General features: G+C 32.5%; 1 protein-coding gene and 1 long non-coding RNA gene across 3 annotated transcripts in view; one reads left to right on the forward strand and one right to left on the reverse strand.

Annotated features, from left to right (window-relative positions):
• Positions 1-18,222, reverse strand: part of LOC129519961 (uncharacterized) — a 37,162-nt gene extending 18,940 nt beyond the window's left edge. Inside the window, exon 1 of the long non-coding RNA XR_008666453.1 lies at positions 18,088-18,222. This is a non-coding gene — a long non-coding RNA (uncharacterized LOC129519961). The remainder of the gene's footprint in view (positions 1-18,087) is intronic.
• Positions 1-19,098, forward strand: part of PRKACB (protein kinase cAMP-activated catalytic subunit beta) — a 113,534-nt gene that overhangs the window by 90,100 nt on the left and 4,336 nt on the right. For both annotated transcript variants that reach the window (XM_055340809.1, XM_055340808.1), the window contains exons 6-9: positions 1,231-1,357; positions 2,246-2,341; positions 5,570-5,692; positions 14,315-14,479. In XM_055340809.1, the coding sequence (XP_055196784.1) occupies positions 1,231-1,357; positions 2,246-2,341; positions 5,570-5,692; positions 14,315-14,479 (511 nt within the window). The remainder of the gene's footprint in view (positions 1-1,230; positions 1,358-2,245; positions 2,342-5,569; positions 5,693-14,314; positions 14,480-19,098) is intronic.

The raw sequence follows: 19,098 nt of genomic DNA on the forward strand, positions 1-19,098 counted from the left end.
TGCATGGAGAAAATTGGAGGGGACCTTCCAAATCAAATGTTTCAAAAGTTAAGAATGTTTTAATGACAAGGTTGATTCTTCCAATTTCCCTTTAAAATGTACTCCCCACCACTCCTTGTCATACAATGTATGATACAGATTTTACAGTGTTGAGGAAGGGCTGAAACTCTAAAGGAATTATAAAATATTTTCCCCTAAAGGTATTTTTCTTTACATACTCATTTATTCAACAAATATTTCCTGAGCACCTGGTATGTATCAATCTAGGACCTAGAAGTTATAGTGACAAGCAAAAGGAGCAGCATATATAATCTTTTCTGGAATTTCTATTTCTGGTGCTATGAGATCAAATTAATTCCAGCCATCTTGAGGGAAATTCTATTCATAGTTCATGTAATTCATGGGGACATAAATCTGAAAGTCATCACAGTTCATCAGGTGGATTAGCAGAATTCATTGTATACACTAGAAGTTGAAATAGAAACTCAAATTTGAAAATCAGTACATCCTTTGGAATAATACTGAATGTGGCATCATCATTACACTGATCTATCAATTGATCTAATTTGTGCATACAGGAACTGTACATATTTACACATGTTTAATGTTTAGATACCTGTGTAAACATGCATAATAGAAGATTTGGAAATTCATACATGGATTTATCTATGATTTCTGGATAGGATTATGGGTCTTTTTATTTTTCTTCAATATTTTATGATGTTTTTAAAATAATGAGACTATATCATTTTTGTAATAGGAATAGTCTGAGTGAAATGGCATTAGTCTGCAGATTAATGCAGATAAACAAGTTCTGTGTAGTGAAATTCTTTAAGCATTTGAAATTTGTGATTAAGTTAGAGTCTGTAAACAATTACAATGGCATGGTAGACAATGTAATTGACACATTTGCTTTTCAGTCTTTCTCAAAGAGACATAATTATAAAGACATCAATATCTCCTAATATGGATAATAATAATTTAAAATAAGATTACAGTTTGAGTTATATTTTTCTTCAATGTATGCTGCCTCCTAAGCATATTATTAAAGTATTATTTAAAGATAATTCAGAGGTTAAAAGATAATCAGAAACTAACAGGATTCTTTACATATGTTTAAAAGAAAAAGATTTTGCTTCCAAAATATCTCTACTAAATTTTTTACATGATCTATTAATTACCATGTGTTAACCCATTTTATAGAAAAATCAATGTTTTTTTTCTTTGTAGTGAACCCCATGCACGGTTCTATGCAGCTCAGATAGTGCTAACATTCGAGTACCTCCACTCACTAGACCTCATCTACAGAGATCTAAAACCTGAAAATCTCTTAATTGACCACCAAGGTTATATCCAGGTATGACTTGAACACATATATAATGTATTTGAGAAAATACTAGGTAAAAGTTGTATGTATTTAACCTCAACTACCAGTATTGGGGTTTTTTTTTTCTTTGAGCGAGACAATTCTTCCTAATAGCTTAAATTGAGCTCATGATTCTGCCATTAATACCAAGACCAAAAATCCCATCAAGAATAGAACATGTTTATACCTCCCATAGTCTATAGTTGTGAACTGAACACAGGCTCCTACATAAAGAAATATATAGAATAGCTAAATTTGTGAGCTCTCATTTAGTGCCAGGCATTATTCCAAGTGTTTTACATGTATCATCTTTTTTAGTCCTGATAACCATATAAAGTACTGCTGTTATGCTCATCGTAAGGCTAACGGAATTAAGGCATAGCAAGTCACAGGCAGTAGAGTCAGAATTTGAACCCAGTCTGTCTCTAGAGTCAGAGACAGGGCAGCTGCCAAAGAGCCCTGGCTACCAATACTGAACTGGTGGAAGTATTTTCTTTCTACTTCTTCCATCAGTAGAGTGGGAGCATCCCTTTTTACATAGTTGATTCTCCTGTTGATTATTTTGCACTTCTGATGCTGTAATTCATGGCAGAGCAAAGGCTGAACTCAAGGAATACTTACACCACTGCTTCATTTTTGTTAAAACTATTTATTGCTATCTTTTTTTGTGTGTTTATTTCTTTGAGTCAGGGAAAAGTTCTCCAGAGTGAACCTTCCTTCACTAATAGTGGCCTGCATGGATTAGTTTCAATTACATTGATTTAATTTTTTTTTCATGGTTTTAATTTTAACCCTGATTTTTTACTTCAACTTAGGTATGATAAAGACATTTACTGTGAGTTAATGATGAATATTTGCAAGTTTTTTTTTCTTTTATAGGTTACAGACTTTGGGTTTGCCAAAAGAGTTAAAGGCAGAACTTGGACATTATGTGGCACTCCAGAATATTTGGCTCCAGAGATAATTCTCAGCAAGGTATATTTATAATGCCATTATGTAAGAGGTAAAAATATAAGGCATGCATCACTGTGGACTTTTATAAAAATAGTTTACTGATCTAATATTACACTTAAATCTACATTATGAATTTATGTCTATTTGATTACTAAAACAATTACTTAGCATCTACCACTAATCCAGTTACCTTTCAATTTTAACTCTGAATCTAAGAGAAATAGAGTGGTAGAGCATAGGGAATATAGTCAATAATATTGTAATAACTTTGTATTGTGGCACATGGTAACTAGATATATCATGGTGACCATTTCATAATCTATATAAAATGTTGAATCACTATGTTTCCCACCTGAAAGTAATATAGTATTGTATGTCAACTATACTTCAAAAAAAATAATGTGAATAAATGTTACCTCTAGATCCATATATTTTTCTTCTAATTCTACTGAGAACAACTACCATATATCACTGTATAAATTTAAAGCTTACAGCATGATGGTTTGATTTACATAGATTGTGGAATAGATTACCACAATAGGCTTAATCAACATACATCATCTCATATAGATGTAATAAGGAGAAAAGAAAAAAGTCCTGTTTTGAAACCAAAAACATGACGTTTTCATAATTATTCCCAATAACAGGAGGGTGGGCTGCCTTTGCTCTGGGTTACCCCACAAGGCAAATGTAAAATTCTTCCTCTGTTTCAACTTTACCACTTAAATAAAAGAAATGCATGCAAATGTCTTTGAATTTTAGTTTAAAACAGGAATATTATAGCAATTGAATAGTTTTAGTCTTTTTGAAGATAGCTCTACTTTTCAAAGCAGTGAAAATACAGTGAGAGAAATTTGTATCATGTATAAAAGGATGGTTTTGAGTCTGTTTTCCTTTCCATTGCCATCCCTATGGGGGGGGAAAGCTAGAAAGGAGAAAATAACAATGACTGAACACAAATATGACAAGGAAAGAAAAAGGGATAGCACACATGCCTTAATATTTACAAACTGGAAAACTACCCCCTGAATAATTGAAATTTGGCTAACCTATACAAGAATAAATGATCTCATTCAACTTTCCTCTTGTTTATAATTTAAATCATCTGTAACTGTTTAGTCTTTTGTAATCTAAATATCATTGCTGTTAACATATTTCTTCTGTGAGAACACTTAACAATGTGATGACAGAGTAAGCACCAAAACTTTAATAAAAGTGTGTACATGTATATATTGTAAAAGTAATAGATGTCCATTGTACAAAATTTGGAAAAGGCAGACAAATAAAAAGAAACAACCAAAAAAACCTATCATCCTCACCATCCAGAGATAACCTTTAAAAAAAAACATTATATTTTTCTGTGCATGTTCTCATAGTTGAGATATAGTGAATGTATGGTTTGTACTCTGCGTTTTTCACTTGCATGATAACAGGCATGCAAACATCATTCTAATGGTTTATTTGCAAATGTATCAAAAAGTATTTTGCCATTTTTCTATTGCTGAATATTCAGGTCATTCCTTTTTCTTTTTTTCTTTTTTTGCTATTATAATAAATAAGTGCGATAAACATAAACATTTTGTTGTATAAAGATTTTTCTGCATTTTAAATTATTTTTTCAGAACACATTCCCAGAAGTAGAATTACTGAGACAAAGGGTATGAACATTTTTACGTCTCTCCATAAATAATTGCCAGAGTGCTTTCCAAAAAGATTGTAACATATTACACTTAGCAGTGTGAGAGAGGCTGTTCAGTCATACTACCCAGCATTGGATATTCTTATTTTTAAAATCATTGCTAACTTAATAAGCAATTAAATGATATTTCATTATTTTAAGTCTCATGTCTTTGGTTATTAGATCTTTTTAATGCTTTATAGACATTTGGTGGGTTTTGGTGTAAGTCTGAATTATTAGTTCATGTCCTTGACCTATTTATCTATTGTAATTTAGTTTTTCTTACTGATTTAATTCTCTATACCTAGCATATTAAAAGTATCTGGCATAGTTTTTATAAACATTAACATAATCTGAAACATAGAAATCAAAGTTTAGTAAAAGGATATGGCTCAACATCACATGCTTTCATTATAGTAAAAATATTGTAATGAGTGACATTACTAGTGAGTTGAATTCAAAGAATTAAAGCAAAATTGATGCCCATTTCTATTAGCAAACTAAAGTGCTATTCTTTTTATGCTAGTCTCCCTTTAAAAAAAACATACAGGAAAAATATCTCTATATTATAGTATATTTTAGCTAATAATTTGAAAATTAAATGGTTTGTAAAACTAAAATTTTAACAAAAGTTTGGAGTGTGGGGAGTGGTGAAGGTAATTTAAGGGCAGACAAAAAGATCTGGCAAGAATCCAGTTTATTTCTCTCCATGATCAAGTTGGGTTTTTCCCCATAATCTTTTGTGCCAACTGACATTGATCATAGTTAATAACAAACTTTATAAAACATATTATTTTATTATAAATAGTTCTTAATTTTAGCATGTTTAGTATAAAAAAACAAAACCTTAGAATTGTACATTTGGGTTTGCAGTGTACTTTTATTATTTCCTTTTATTTGATTAAGTCCTTAACAAAAACCCCATGAATTAGTAGTTTTTTTCTGTACCTTTTAGAGATGAGAGGCAGGACAGTAGGATAGCTAAAGTAAAGTAACTTAAATATTTACATTTATTAGGCTCCAAATTAAACTTGCAGCTTTCATGAAGATTCTGTGAAATGATTGGGAATACCCATAGTATAATCACCTCCTAACGCCAACAGTATAGAGTATTTCAACTCCACTGTTTACTGCGAAGTCCAGTATCTAACATTTTGTCTAAAAACCTTTGACTTTTCTAAGAATGGTCCAGAAAACTTGATTTATAAGGTTATGGACCTAGAATGGACTTGAAAAGGTAATTTAGTAACTCCTTTTTCATTGTTTAGCAGCAACTAAATTGTTCCAATTAATTAAGGGATATTTATTTTCTACAATATTCTTCATGATTTTACGAATAAGGTTTAATAGTATTTCCTAATATCCAATTCCAGTATTTGGAAATTCTCCCCGTTGTTTAATTCAAATGTGATGTGATATATTTTGTTCATTTTTTATTCTATCCTAAATAGCTAGCTGCTCAACAACTGCTCTTTAACAAATTTCATATACTTGAAGATCATTTTGAAATTATTATTTTATTCTCTTCTGAGTAGATTAAGTAATAATTGATATCTTCTGGTTTATCTCAGGGCTACAATAAGGCAGTGGATTGGTGGGCATTAGGAGTGTTAATCTATGAAATGGCAGCTGGCTACCCCCCATTCTTTGCAGATCAACCAATTCAAATTTATGAAAAGATTGTTTCTGGAAAGGTAAGTAATACATTTTATTATTCCTCTTTCATTCATTATTTCTATAATGAAGCGTACAACTTTTAGATTGACACCATTGATGTCATCAGAATATTACCCTAAATTGGGAAAAATACAAAAATATCCGTAGTTGCTGCCTTTGTATTTAGCATTTAAGATAACAAAATAAATATTAAATCATTGAAGTTTCTTAAGAAAAAGCAGTTTTACAAATTAGCAAAAAAAAAATTTTCTTTTTTATTACTCTATGAAATATAGGATCATACCCCTAATTCTCAATTTTTCTTTAAATAAGTAAAAATTGCTAGTTATTTCATGTGGGTATCTCCTTGAAGAGAAGTTTTAGAGGCTATTTTTATATGCCTTTGTCTTCTCAGGAGAGACCTGTTCAAATTATGTTAAACATCACAAAATTGGAAGTAAATATAAAATAGACAAGCCTTTTATAAGATGGAAATTCATAGAAATGATATAAACAATTTTTTATGTTGATTGTGATTTTAATTGCCATTGATCTTTAGCAAATATGGAAAAAACCTTTTTTTGAGCATGAGTAGATTCACTGTCATAGTATTTTACATCTTGTAATTACTCCACCAATTTCTTTTCATTTATAATCCCTAATTTTGTTTCCAAAAGTATTTTGTTTAAAACAAACCATTCACTCCTGCCAAGCATATACCTCAGATCTTTTTTAAAAATACTACAGTCAATTTTCATAGAGGTCAGCCTGATTTCTTTCTACCACAGGAAAAAAAAAAGAATAGGCTTTTAAAAATTACAGAAAGACCTTTTATACATTTTTGATAGAGTTTATAAGAAAGGGTATTTTCCCATTTTTCCATTTTACCTGTTACTACATGTGGTATGCTGTATTTGTCTTTTTCTTTACTCTAGATCACATAGCCCCATTTAGAATATGACCAGGAAATAGAGCATCAACCTTAACATAACATTATCCTGAGATGTAATGTAGTTGACTTTTTCGTATTTTGTGACCTTCTAATGCAGAGAATTGCCTAATCAACCTAAAGAATCTTGAAGGAGATAGGGGAAAAGTCTCTGTTTCTTTGTATCTTAGCCAGATTCACACTCATGTGATTCATGAACTTAAAATTTGTAATATCACCTATTCAGAAGCTTCCCTGAATGTTCCTGATATAGTAATTTATCTTTTTTACTAAGATCCAAATTTAAATCATGGATGCTACATAGCTGACTATAAGAACAAGATACTAATAGAACATAGAATTCACATATAAACACAGTATTGTTCCATTTCTCACAGCACATATGTAGTCTACAGGGGTCACAAGATTTTCAATTATATTTTACTTCTTTTTTATGGGGAAAGTTTTATTTTATGGAGGTATTCGCAAATTAGGGGGCTAAGTAAAGAACTTATACTTCAAATAACTAAGCTAGGTGTTGAGAGATTTAAGCTAAGGTAGTTCAGAAAGGTAGAATGAGCAATTAAGTATCACTGCTGTCCTTGTCACATTTATAGATCTCTAGGCCTCAGGTTTCTTACCCTTGTAATTGTTTTTACCCAGCAGAATATTAAAGTACCTGTAAAAGAACTTTTGAGATAAACAAAGATTAAGAAAAATTAGTAGACAAGCCAGGGATTTATTTTTTAAGAAGTTGAAAACTGATTATGTAAAATTTCAAGAGAGAGTAAGAACCAAAGATGATATGAAGAATGTTGAGAGAACTAAAATGCTTTAAAATCAGTGAGAGAAGCATACTCTTATCAGTAGTTTCAGTGACCTTCAGTCAACTACAGTCGAAAGTAGGTGATCCTCCTCCTGAGGTATCACCATCAGGTCATTAGTAGTCTTCCACTATGTCACAACACCTATTTTATTTTCTTCACTTCATGTCATCACTTAGGCACCGTATCATCTCACATTATCACAAGGAGGTGAGTACCCTACAATAAGATGGTTTGAAAGAGGGACAGAGAGAAAGAGACCACCCAGGTAACTTTTATTACAGCAGCATATTGTTATAATTGTTCTTTATTTTTAATCTCTTACTGTCCCTAATTCATAAATTAAACTTTATCCTAGGTATGTATGTATGGGAAAAAACTGTATATATAGGGCTCAGCCAAGATTAAGGATGCAGAAATTATACTAATAGTTCCAAATAATTTAATTACAGATCATTACAAAGTTCCTGAATCTTTACTACATTGCATTTATTTATACTTAACTTTATAAAAGGAATAAAACTGTCTGACAAGGATGCCATCATAATTAAATTTTACTTCCTTAGAAAAACTGCTTTATATAAAATGAATGTATCTTCATTTGTATGAATTGGCCTTTATTAGCCAATCATTCTACATTGTGTAAAAGAATTTTTAACTGCTTATGAATATGTTTTTATTTTATCTAACTTTAATAGAAGAATCCAATATTAACTTAATATTTAAATCTGCATATATTCTAAAATCCTGTTTAAATCTGAGTCACCTTAACAACACCTTAGCAACATAAAATTTTATCACAGATATTTTTCTTTACTTATTTAGAAATAGGATAGGATGTTTGGTGTACTATTGTTTTTAACTAAAGGTGCCAGATTATCTCTTCCTATATTAGGTATAAAGTTCTTCATCCCTTTTCCCCTTTGTTCCTAAAGAGGAACTCAAGAAAAGCAGAATATTGCCATTAAGTGATCTCCAGGATCTGTTTTATATGAGCATAAAATCATATGCACCATTCCCAATAAAACCATCTGTTTCAACACTCAAATCTAAACTAGAATGTATCTCTACATTACAAAAGTATTATCTCTTGAGCTAGTAAATAAAAGCCAAATTGGAGACTAATATTTAAATTTTTTAATTATTCAGGTCATTAAAAATCAAATTTTGATCTTGCAAATCTTGTATTTATTTTTAAAATCTTTAATGTCTGAGTGATATATCATTTAAAAATGTGTTTCAGTGAGAATTATTTTTTTTTAATTTTTTTAAAGTATGTTATTTTATACATTTTATATTGATTACATTTTTCTGTCCTGAAACTGTGTTATAAAGATTTTAGGTGTCAGTAACATCAAAATTAAAATGAAATATATTTAATGAAGTGATTAATTCACTGAAATACATATATTTGAAAATTAGATTCTTAAATACTTTCTGTATTACAATATTTTAATTCAGGTTGTTATTTTTAAATGCACAGAAAGATGATCAATCAGCTTGTTAGATTCTCTCCTACACATATTTTGCCTTTAAAAAAGGAGGGGGTGGTATTTAAAATGTCAAATTATTCATGCAATATCAAGGTTCAGGTTTAGAAATGCATAGTTGACAGAAAAGTCTTATAATTTTTGCATTAAATTTGCCACATCCTAGCACTATATATATGCTGAGTTTCTGTATATACTCTTTAAATTTCGTACTTCAGTGCCATATACTCTGTGACAAGAATCAGTTATGGTTTCCACAGCAACTCTATCTGGTTACACTACTCTTGGAAATATTAAAGTTAATATTGTGTTGAAAAATGATACTTGCAAATAAGGCAGTCAAGTAACAGCTGTTGTAGAAACTATAGAGTCCTTCACTTAGATAATTTTAAAAATTCTAAGCTTCATTATATATAAAGTAAATATTATTGCACTTTTAATGAGCGTCAAAAATGTACAAGAAGACACTATGCAAAATATAAAGTTGTAAACATATGTATATATAGAATGATCAAAGAAGTGGTTCATTTTTTCCTCAAGGGAAATTCACATTCACATGAAAGGTAATTGATTAGCAGTCAACTTTTTGTATCATGTGTCCCCAAAACCATTCCCAGGTTAGGTGATTCACTAGGAAGACTCACAGACTTCAGCAGTGATACTCAAGAAGTGAATACCTTCTATTGTAATGAGTACCTTCATTTTAAGCTACCTTATAACAAAAAGATAAATAGTAAAATCAGCAGAGAAGGCTCATGGGGCAGTCTCTAGAGGATACTAGGCACAAGCTTTCAAGAGTCTTCTCCCAGTGGAGCTACAGGGGATAAACTTAATTCTTCCAGCAACAAATTGTTGTCTACTAGGGAAGCTCATTAGAGACTCAGAACCCAGGGATTTTATTGAGATCACATACACACTTTCTACCTAACGCATACACCTACATCCCAAACTCACAGAGCAAAATAGATGTTCAGCATAAGCCATGTGTTTGTACAATCTAAGTACAGTGAACCACTCGTATTAAGCTATGAATTTTCTACCACAGGACTGTCCTTGAGTAGTCTAAATATCTAGTGATAGATACTGCTGTCTTCAAAGTTCCTTCTTTGACTTAAAATTCAGCTTCAGATCCTTGAAATATTATTGTAACAGAAAGATTGAAAAATTATAGAATTAGTGCCTTGCATCAGTCATAAAAATTACATAACTTCTTTTCATACCTGAGGGATAAAGTATACTTTCATCATTTTATAGATGAGGTAAATGAGACTCAGAAAGGTGGAAGAGTTTGCCCTAAAGCATAGAGTATGTATGTGACTGGAGTTGGAATTAAACTCAGTTATTCTTTCTATGGAAGCGATAAGCTGGTAGAATTTTTGAGATGGTTAAGAATGTTCAGTTTCATTTAGCTTAACTCCTTTACCCCATATGTAGGTAAATCAAGATCTAATTGCCCAAAGATAAAAGGTAGTTTGTGGCAAACCAGAAACAGAATCTAATTCAGTGGTTCATTATTTGTTTCCTTGGCTTCAAATCTTAGTTTTATTCCTGCATTATTGATCTTCCCTTGTCAGCCTCCTTGCCTTGGTCCTCTTCTCTTCTCTGCACTTTCTCTATTGGTGGTTTCATCCATTTTCATGACTTTACATGCAAACTGACAATTTCCAAATTCACTTTTTCAGTCTATACCTGACTCTTGGGTTGCAAACTTTGTAGCCAACTTCCTACCTGACATCTCCATTCAGGTATCTAATAAATATCTTAAACTGAGCCTGTTCCTCCCATTGCTCCTTCCATCTCAGTTGATGACAATACCATCTTTTCCATTACTCAGGCCAAGACACCCTGAAGTCTTCACTCCATATCTAATGCATAGGAAAACCATTTTGGCCCTATTTTGTGAATATACACAGAATTCAGCTACTTCTTATCACTTTCACTGATACTGCTGTCTTCTTGAGTCACTAGGGTGGTTCTTTAAAAATGTTAAATTAGACCCTGTTACTTCTTCCAGAACCTTGCAATGATTCATTTTCTTTTTTAATTTTTAATTTTTTAAAAGATTTTTGTTTATTCATGAGAGACACAGAGAGGCAGAGACCTAGGCAGAAGGAGGAGAAACAGGCTCCATGCAAGACCCGGGATTATGCCCTGAGCTAAAGGCAGACACTCAACCGCTAAACCACCCAGGCATCCCCCCTCCCCATTTTTTTCAGAGTAAAAATCAAAGACCTTACAATGCAAGACTGTGAGGTACAATAGGGTGACATTTTTAAAGGATCACTCTTTTTGCTAAATTACTATCATTTCTCTTCCTCACTAGAATGTAAACTCTGAAGGTAGGACTCTGTCTTATTTTGTTTACTACTCTATCCCAAGCACAGAGTGGGTGTCATGAAGTGGACACTCACTGTCGGAGATACTGACTCATTGGTCTTCTGTGTATGTTTTAAATTATCACAGACTATTTTGATACACAGTATATGTCAAAAGCTCGTTCTGTATGTCTATACCTAACTGTAGAAATTGATTTATTCGTAAGAATATATCATTAGGAAACTCAGAAGTAACTTGGTCCCTAAAGGTTATTAAAGAATCCTAAACAGGAAATACTAGAGGGAAAAGACCAAATAAACACTCTAGGAAGTATAGACTGTGCAAACACCTCTTTCACGTTAAATAATGTCAGTTTCCAATAATCTTATCTCTCAGATCTAATGGTTTAATGGGTCTAGACTTTTTCTTTTCCATGTCTGGCTCTTTTTCAGCTACTTTCACATTGTTTGCCCAGTAATGGACTGGCAGAAAGATGTAGGAATCAGGAGGATTAAGTTATTTTCCCAAGAAAGAAACTGAGTTGGTAGTCTCACTGGAGCTTGGGCTCCTTATCTTAAAATGAAGGTTTGGACTAAATTAAACTAAAACCCCCTTTGTTCCAATATGATAGGATTCTAATTTCAATTTCTACAGCAGTTATAAATAATAATAGTAATATTCTTCTTAATATAATTTTGAAGTAAAAGTCATTCTTCCCATTATAGAAGCCTTTGGTGTTTCCAATATACCATAAATAAAAGTAAAAGCCTTGCATATGAAACATAATTGTATTTAAGTCATTTTCTGGTTTTTGCTAATTTCAGTTTGATGAATCAACATGACTCTTTGGAAAGTCAAATCAACAAAGAAACTATGTTTCTGATTACATTTCAGAACAGTCATAGAAAAAAAAACTTTCACCATGATTCTCATGATTTCTCCTTCAGTATACTCATAGGATCTGATAGATTCTCATCACTAACATGCTTATTAAGCAAGTGTGGGCTACCTATCAGAATCTCTGGGGAAGAAGAGGGTGTGGTGTGGAGGTGAGGAGGATAGGTCTATCATCTGGTAAGGTTTTCAAATGACTCTGATGTCTACCGTCACAACCCCCCGACTACAGCTCCCCATTTGAGAATTACTGTTGGAAAGATTACAAAGATAAACACACATATTAACTAATCCAACACCAACACCTTATCTGCATTCCAAAATAAAGAACTACTCTATTTAGGTGTATATATTCTTTAGGCATTACACCACACATTACCTGAATTCAAAAGATAATTTATATGTGGTACATTATTGTCTACTGTTCTGAACATCATGAAGGGGAAAATAACTGGCACATTACATTGAACAGTTCATGCAGACTCTATTCTAAACAAAGATAGCTCTATTTCAAATAAGTTACTTCTTTGGAATCTAAGCAAAGTTGGAATATAACCACTGTATAAATAAGTCATGTTATTTTTAGACAATATGCCTTTTGAATACCACATATTCTCTAGTTTCTAGTCCAACTAGGATAAATGAGGAAGTGTGCATCAAATATTTTTAAGATGAAAATCTCAGTCGTTTGGAAGTGTCCTGACAATAACTATTTTCAGGTTATTGAATCATAAAAACAGTACAGAATAATTAAGAGTGTATACTCTGAAGTCAGAGTACCTGGTTTGGAATTACAGCTCTATCACTTATTAGCTCTGTAATCTTAGGTGAATCACTTAATCTGTGTAAGTTTTGGTGGTATCACCTGTAAAATGGAAATCATAATCATGCTTACCTTAATGTTAAATTTTGGTTTTTATGAGCCAGTATGCATAAACTTCAGCACAGTGTCTAACTTCTAATAAGCCATTGTGTCAATAAAACTTTACTTTTACCAGTAAAAATTAAAAAATGTAGCAATTCACATGTTTTTTTAAGAATATAAACTCTCTTATAACCTGTGATAATATATATAGACTTTGCAAAAATGAGGATTTTAGTTGCTAATTTATATGCGTTGACCCCAAATCCTTCAGTTAGTCTTTGGTTGTTGGACACAAACATTAGTTTTCCTTTAATATGATGATGATTCTAGTTTATTTACATTCAAATTTTTTTCTAGCAGAAAAAAAAAACAACTTCTGCATAGAGTAGTGAATAGAGTTGCAAATAATGCTTCTCAAGCTTTCATGCCCATATGAATCAGTTGGAGATAAAACCTCAGAATTTCAAACCCAATGCCCCCATCATTTGAACTAAGCCCGGGAATCACCATTTTTATGCCTCAGCTCTCCCAATTGATTCTGATGAAAGTGGGTCCTAGAGAAGCATTTATTTACAGAATAGCCTAAGTAGTAGTCAGAAGATTATAGTTATAAATCTGGCTTTGCTATGGACTCTAACTAGCTTTGCATGCTCATGATTTAACTTCTACTTTGACAATATGAGAATCCAAACATATTAACACCATGTTAAGCATTTTGAAAGTCAGAATAGAAGTTAAAGAGCTCTATACATTTGAAGACAGTGTAATAAAGAACAAAATTCATGAGCCTAGGAATCATGACTAGATTTTTAGTCCCAGCTCCGCCACTTTATAGTCTAATGATTGGGTAAGTTATACAATGCCTCTGAATCCTAGTTTTCTCCATCTCTGGGGTATAGTTTATACCATATTCACCAACTATGTCATAGCTCCTTGCTATATATCCAGCACTAGAGCAGTGTAGTACATAGTAGGTCTCTTTAACTAATTGTTAACTACATGAACTACATTACTTGAAATTATGTAATAAATTCTGGGAGTAAAAACACAAAAGTGGCACAGTACCCTCCCCCCCGAAGCTCATGGTCTGGGGGAAACAGATATACACAAATATTATAGCATACCTAAATAAAGATCAACTGAAGTAATGTCATAACACACAATAGGAGTTTATGAGGTGATGGTGGCACTTGTAGAGAATCACAGTAAGAATACAAGGAGCTCAGAAGTGAATCTGTTCACAGCTCAAATTAGCATTTTCTTCAGAGGTCTGTGCTCTGTTTGAAGTTGAGGCCATGATAACCATTGGAATGTATGTTTGGCCACCTGGTGTGTTGGTACAGGTCCGATTCCCATCGCACTTCAGTTCAGATCTCAAGGACCTTCTAAGGAACCTGCTGCAGGTGGATTTGACAAAGCGGTTTGGAAACCTGAAGAATGGTGTGAGTGATATAAAAACTCACAAGTGGTTTGCCACAACAGATTGGATTGCTATTTACCAGAGGAAGGTGAGCCATTTCTTTAAAAGCTTTTAAAAATTGGTATTTAAATTCTATGTAATAGAGATATTTTCAACTTGATACGTGATTTTATTTTTTTACCTTTGAATTAATCCTACACAGAACTTAAGGGACCTTTCCAGCCCCAACAAAAATGAGTTTTCTCCTTGATAAAAGAGAAAGCATATTCTGTTTTGACCATCAATCTGAAATGTTTTCAGTGTCAAATTTTTCCTTCTCATGCCTCTTATTCTTCACAATATCATGGTAATTATACAGTAGACAATGTCACAAGGGTTTGCATTTTAAAACTAATGTGAAGCCACATTAGAAAGACAACATATAAACAAATATATTCTCCCACCCAGAATTTGCACAAGCTAATTTAATAACTTTAATAGCTAGATTCACAAGATTATTTTTCAGTCTTTTATCACTTCACCTTTGTAAAAATTGAGACATTTAAGAAAAGATTTTGCTGTGCTGAATTACCTTTATTTCTCTTTGCTTCTTAAATGCCCAGTTAAAGATAATTTGTATTTATAAAGTGTTTACATCTTGAATATTTTTTTCTATAAAACCAAAACTTCTAATATTTCAGAGACTTGCCATATTTAATGATGCTGTGCAGCCACATGAGTGAATTTCCTTAGGAAAAAAATGTAAATGCTGTAATTGAATATTAATAGCACAGTCTTCCTAGTTTTTATCTTTTAGAAAAGATTATAAAAACAAAAGAGGCATTAAAAGAATTTACTAATGCAGCAAAGAGCAACACAATCTGAGTGCAGTAGTCTCTACATCTCATAAGACGGGTTCTGAAACTCCCTAGCCATTAAATCATGAAACAGCCCTTAGCATCATTACCTCAGCTGGATATGTTGTATAGCCAACAGCATCCCTTTAGTGCTTTTTGATCTAACTTCTTTTTGTTGTTGTTTCATAATTAGCCAATTATCCTCTCAGCATTTGTTGAATGAATAATCCTTATTTGGTCCCTTACTTGAAATTCCACCTTTACCAATGGTAAATTATTATACTTAAGTCTGTTTCTGAACTTTATTTTTATGAATTCCTTTTGTCTATTCTTGTACTATATACTACACCATTTTATATAACTTTATGGTATTTCATTTTTAAATTTTCAAAATATTTGTATATTTAATATGGAATTCTTATAAATATTCATAGAAAAGAATACAAAATTCCATTTTCTACAGTTTTGTTGTACAAAAATAAAAGAAAATTTGCTATCTCAGCCATTTGTAAGTTCAGTGGTATTAAGTGCATTCATACTGTTGTGTCACCATCACCACCATCCATCTCCAGAACTCTTTGATCTTGCAAACTAAAACTCTGTACCCATTAAATAATATTATTGATCTTTCCAAATATTTATATTGTATTTGGGTTCTTAAATTGGGATAACATATTAATTAGAAGAGAATCAAAATCTTGAAAATTCCTCATAATGAACATATTATATTTCTATATTTATTCAAATATTTTCTGTCATTCAGTAAAGTCTTAGCCCTGCGCAGTACAAGCCCAGTTTCTTTCTTAAAGAACCAAAATCTCTACTTCATTATGAATGGGCCTTATGGAACCTAATTTAACATAATAATTAAAAATTCTTAAAAAAATAAGTTATTCTGGGCACCCCAGGTGGCTCAGCGGTTTAGCGCCGCCTTCAGCCCAGGGTGTGATCCTGGAGACCAGAGATCGAGTCCCACGTCGGGCTCCCTGCATGGAGCTTGCTTCTCCCTCTGCCTGTGTCTCTGCCTCTCTCTCTGTCTCTCCTGAATAAATAAATAAAATCTTTTAAAAATAATAAAAAATAAAGTTATTCTTTAAATTTATATATTGATTGCTGTTACAAATGTGTTTGCTTTCCCATTATAGAACATAAGAGGAAACATAAATTCTATGTTTGTGTTACAACTAGCCACCTTACTAAATTCTATTGCTGATTTCCATATGTTTTTCAGTGATTTCCTTGCATTTTATTGATAAATAATTATAGTGGGCAGAGGTATCATTTACCTCATCCTTTTCAATATTTACATCTTTTATTTCCATTTTGCTCTATTGTATATGCTAGAATGTCTCAAATAAATATTTTTAAAGAATAGGGACAAAAAAAAAGAATAGGGACTGTTCAGCTGTATTCTTCTGTTTTGAATGGGAATGCCTTTCATGTTTCAGCTTTAAATATGAAGTTAGCTATTTGTCTTGGATAAATATTCTTGGTCAAATTAAGAAAATAACCACAAAAAATATCAAAAAAAAAAACAACCTTGATTCCTAGTACATTGTGCTTTATCTTCTTTGACATATTAGCATGATGAATTATATTAATGAAATATCTTCACATTCCTGAACACCATTTAATCGTGGGGTATTACTGTAATACCTGGAAAATACTACTTAAAATAGGCAAAAATCAAATTGCTAAAATTTTATTTAGGATTTTTGCCTCCATAGTCCTAAGTTTTATTTACCTGCAGTTTTTGTTTTACCTGCAGTTTTTGTTTTTCTAGAGTTGAGATTATGTGGAGTCATTGAATGAATGAATGAATTCATTAAAGGAGTTTGGAAATTTTCTATAAGAATTAACTTCTACTTATTACTTAGAAATTTAACAAACTAATTTTTCTTTGGATATTGATCTCTAAGTTTTTATCTCCTCTTCAGTCAATTCAGAATTTTTTTTTAAAAGATTTTATTCATGAGAGACACAGAGAGAGAGAGAGTCAGAGACACAGGCAGAGGGAGAAGCAGGCTCCATGCAGGGAGCCCGATGTGGGACTCGATTCTGGGAATCCAGAATCATGCCCTGGGCCGAAGGCAGGCGCTTAACCGCTGAGCCACCCAGGGATCTCCAAATTTTTATTTTCTTATAAAATCATATCCTCCTGTAGTTGTGTGTTTACATTATCTTTATTGTTATATTTGTGTTAATTAATGCTATATTTAGATACAGTTGTTAGATTTGCTTGAGGTTTGTTCATTTTATTAATATCTTAAGTCGATATATTTTTAATCTTTTCATTTTTAGATTTAGAAGTAAAAATTTCTTCTACTCGCATTTACTAATCTACCTATACTATGTATTGTATTTTTACAATTATTTTTGTTTTAAGATTTTATTTATTAGGGGATCCTTGGGTGGCTCAGCGGTTTAGCACCTGCCTTTGGCCCAGGGTGCGATCCTGGAGTCCTGGGATCAAGTCCCACATCGGGCTCCTGGCATGGAGCCTGCTTCTCCCTCCTCCTGTGTCTCTGCCTCTCTCTCTCTCTCTCTCTCTCTCTCTCTCTCTCTCTCTCTCTCTCTCTCTCTCTCTCATAAATAAATAAATAAATAAATCTTTAAAAAATAAAAAGGTTTTATTTATTAGAGAGAGTGTGTGTGATAGAGCACAAGCGGGGAAGGGGGAGAGGGAGAAGTATTTCCCCTCAGAGCATGGAGCCTGACACTAGGATCAAGAACTGAGCCGAAGGAAGGCAGATGCTTAACTGACTGAGCCACCCAGCCACCCTACAATTATTCTTAAAGTGGGATAAAATTGAACTGCTATTGCTCAGAGTTCATGTACTTTTCAGAGGGCTTGACTTACCTTAGGTAGCAACAGCTTATTTGCCAAGAGGTAGCACTCTATAGCAAGCAGGTTGTAGTATTGGACAGATTGGCCAACAGTAAATCTTGACTATCAAATGCACTTGGAGATCCCTGGATAATTTACAAATAGAAATAATTCAGTACTTCAATGTAGCCATTTGTTTTAACATTGTCTCAATTATAATTATGCACAGCAAGACAAAAATGATAGTTTGAATGGTTTTCATAGTCTTAGTTATTCTCTGACCAAGTGCCCACGAACAATGAAATAACCCAAGATATCTAGCAGAGACACGGAACAGAAGAATGAGGCCTGGATAACTCATACTGAATAATCATTTTACATGTAGAGATGATCCCAATAGGTGTGATCCTAAATTGCTGCCTGGCTAGATGTGAGGCAACTCCCTGCATAGCTGATTCTTCTGCATGGTGCAGAACAGCAGTCCCCAGAGCATGTATGCAAGGCAACCAGCTGGCAAACAAAAAAGATGATATTAGACTTCCCATTCCTACTTTTTTACCTTGTTCTTTTTAAATGTCTTGTTTGTATATATATCTTATACTACCATAGTTAGTACACATATATTGGTGATATATATACTCAGATATGCTTTACTAAAAGGCATATAAATAAAAAAAAACTTTGGAGATTACTGGTTTAGATATTAAAAAGAGCTCTCTATCATAAGCCTGGGTGGCTCAGTTGGTTGAGCATCTGACTCTTGGTTTCAGCTCAGGTTGTGATCTGAGAATCAAGCCCCATGTTGGGCTCTGCGGTCAGCATGGAGTCTGATTGAGATTATCTCCCTCTCCCTCTGCTTGTTCTCTCTCTCTCTCTCTCTCTTAAATAAACAAAATCTTAAAAAAAAAAAGGAACTGATAAAGGAAAATCTGGAGTTCTGTAACCTGAAATGCCAGCCATTTTAATGCCAATAGTTAATTATCCTAGAAATCTCTTAAGTATTGTACCTTTCCTTGAATAAAAATGTTGAGATTAATAGCAAAC

The sequence above is a fragment of the Nyctereutes procyonoides genome, unplaced genomic scaffold, assembly GCF_905146905.1.
Source record: "Nyctereutes procyonoides isolate TBG_1078 unplaced genomic scaffold, NYPRO_anot_genome, whole genome shotgun sequence".
Lineage (NCBI taxonomy): Eukaryota > Metazoa > Chordata > Mammalia > Carnivora > Canidae > Nyctereutes > Nyctereutes procyonoides.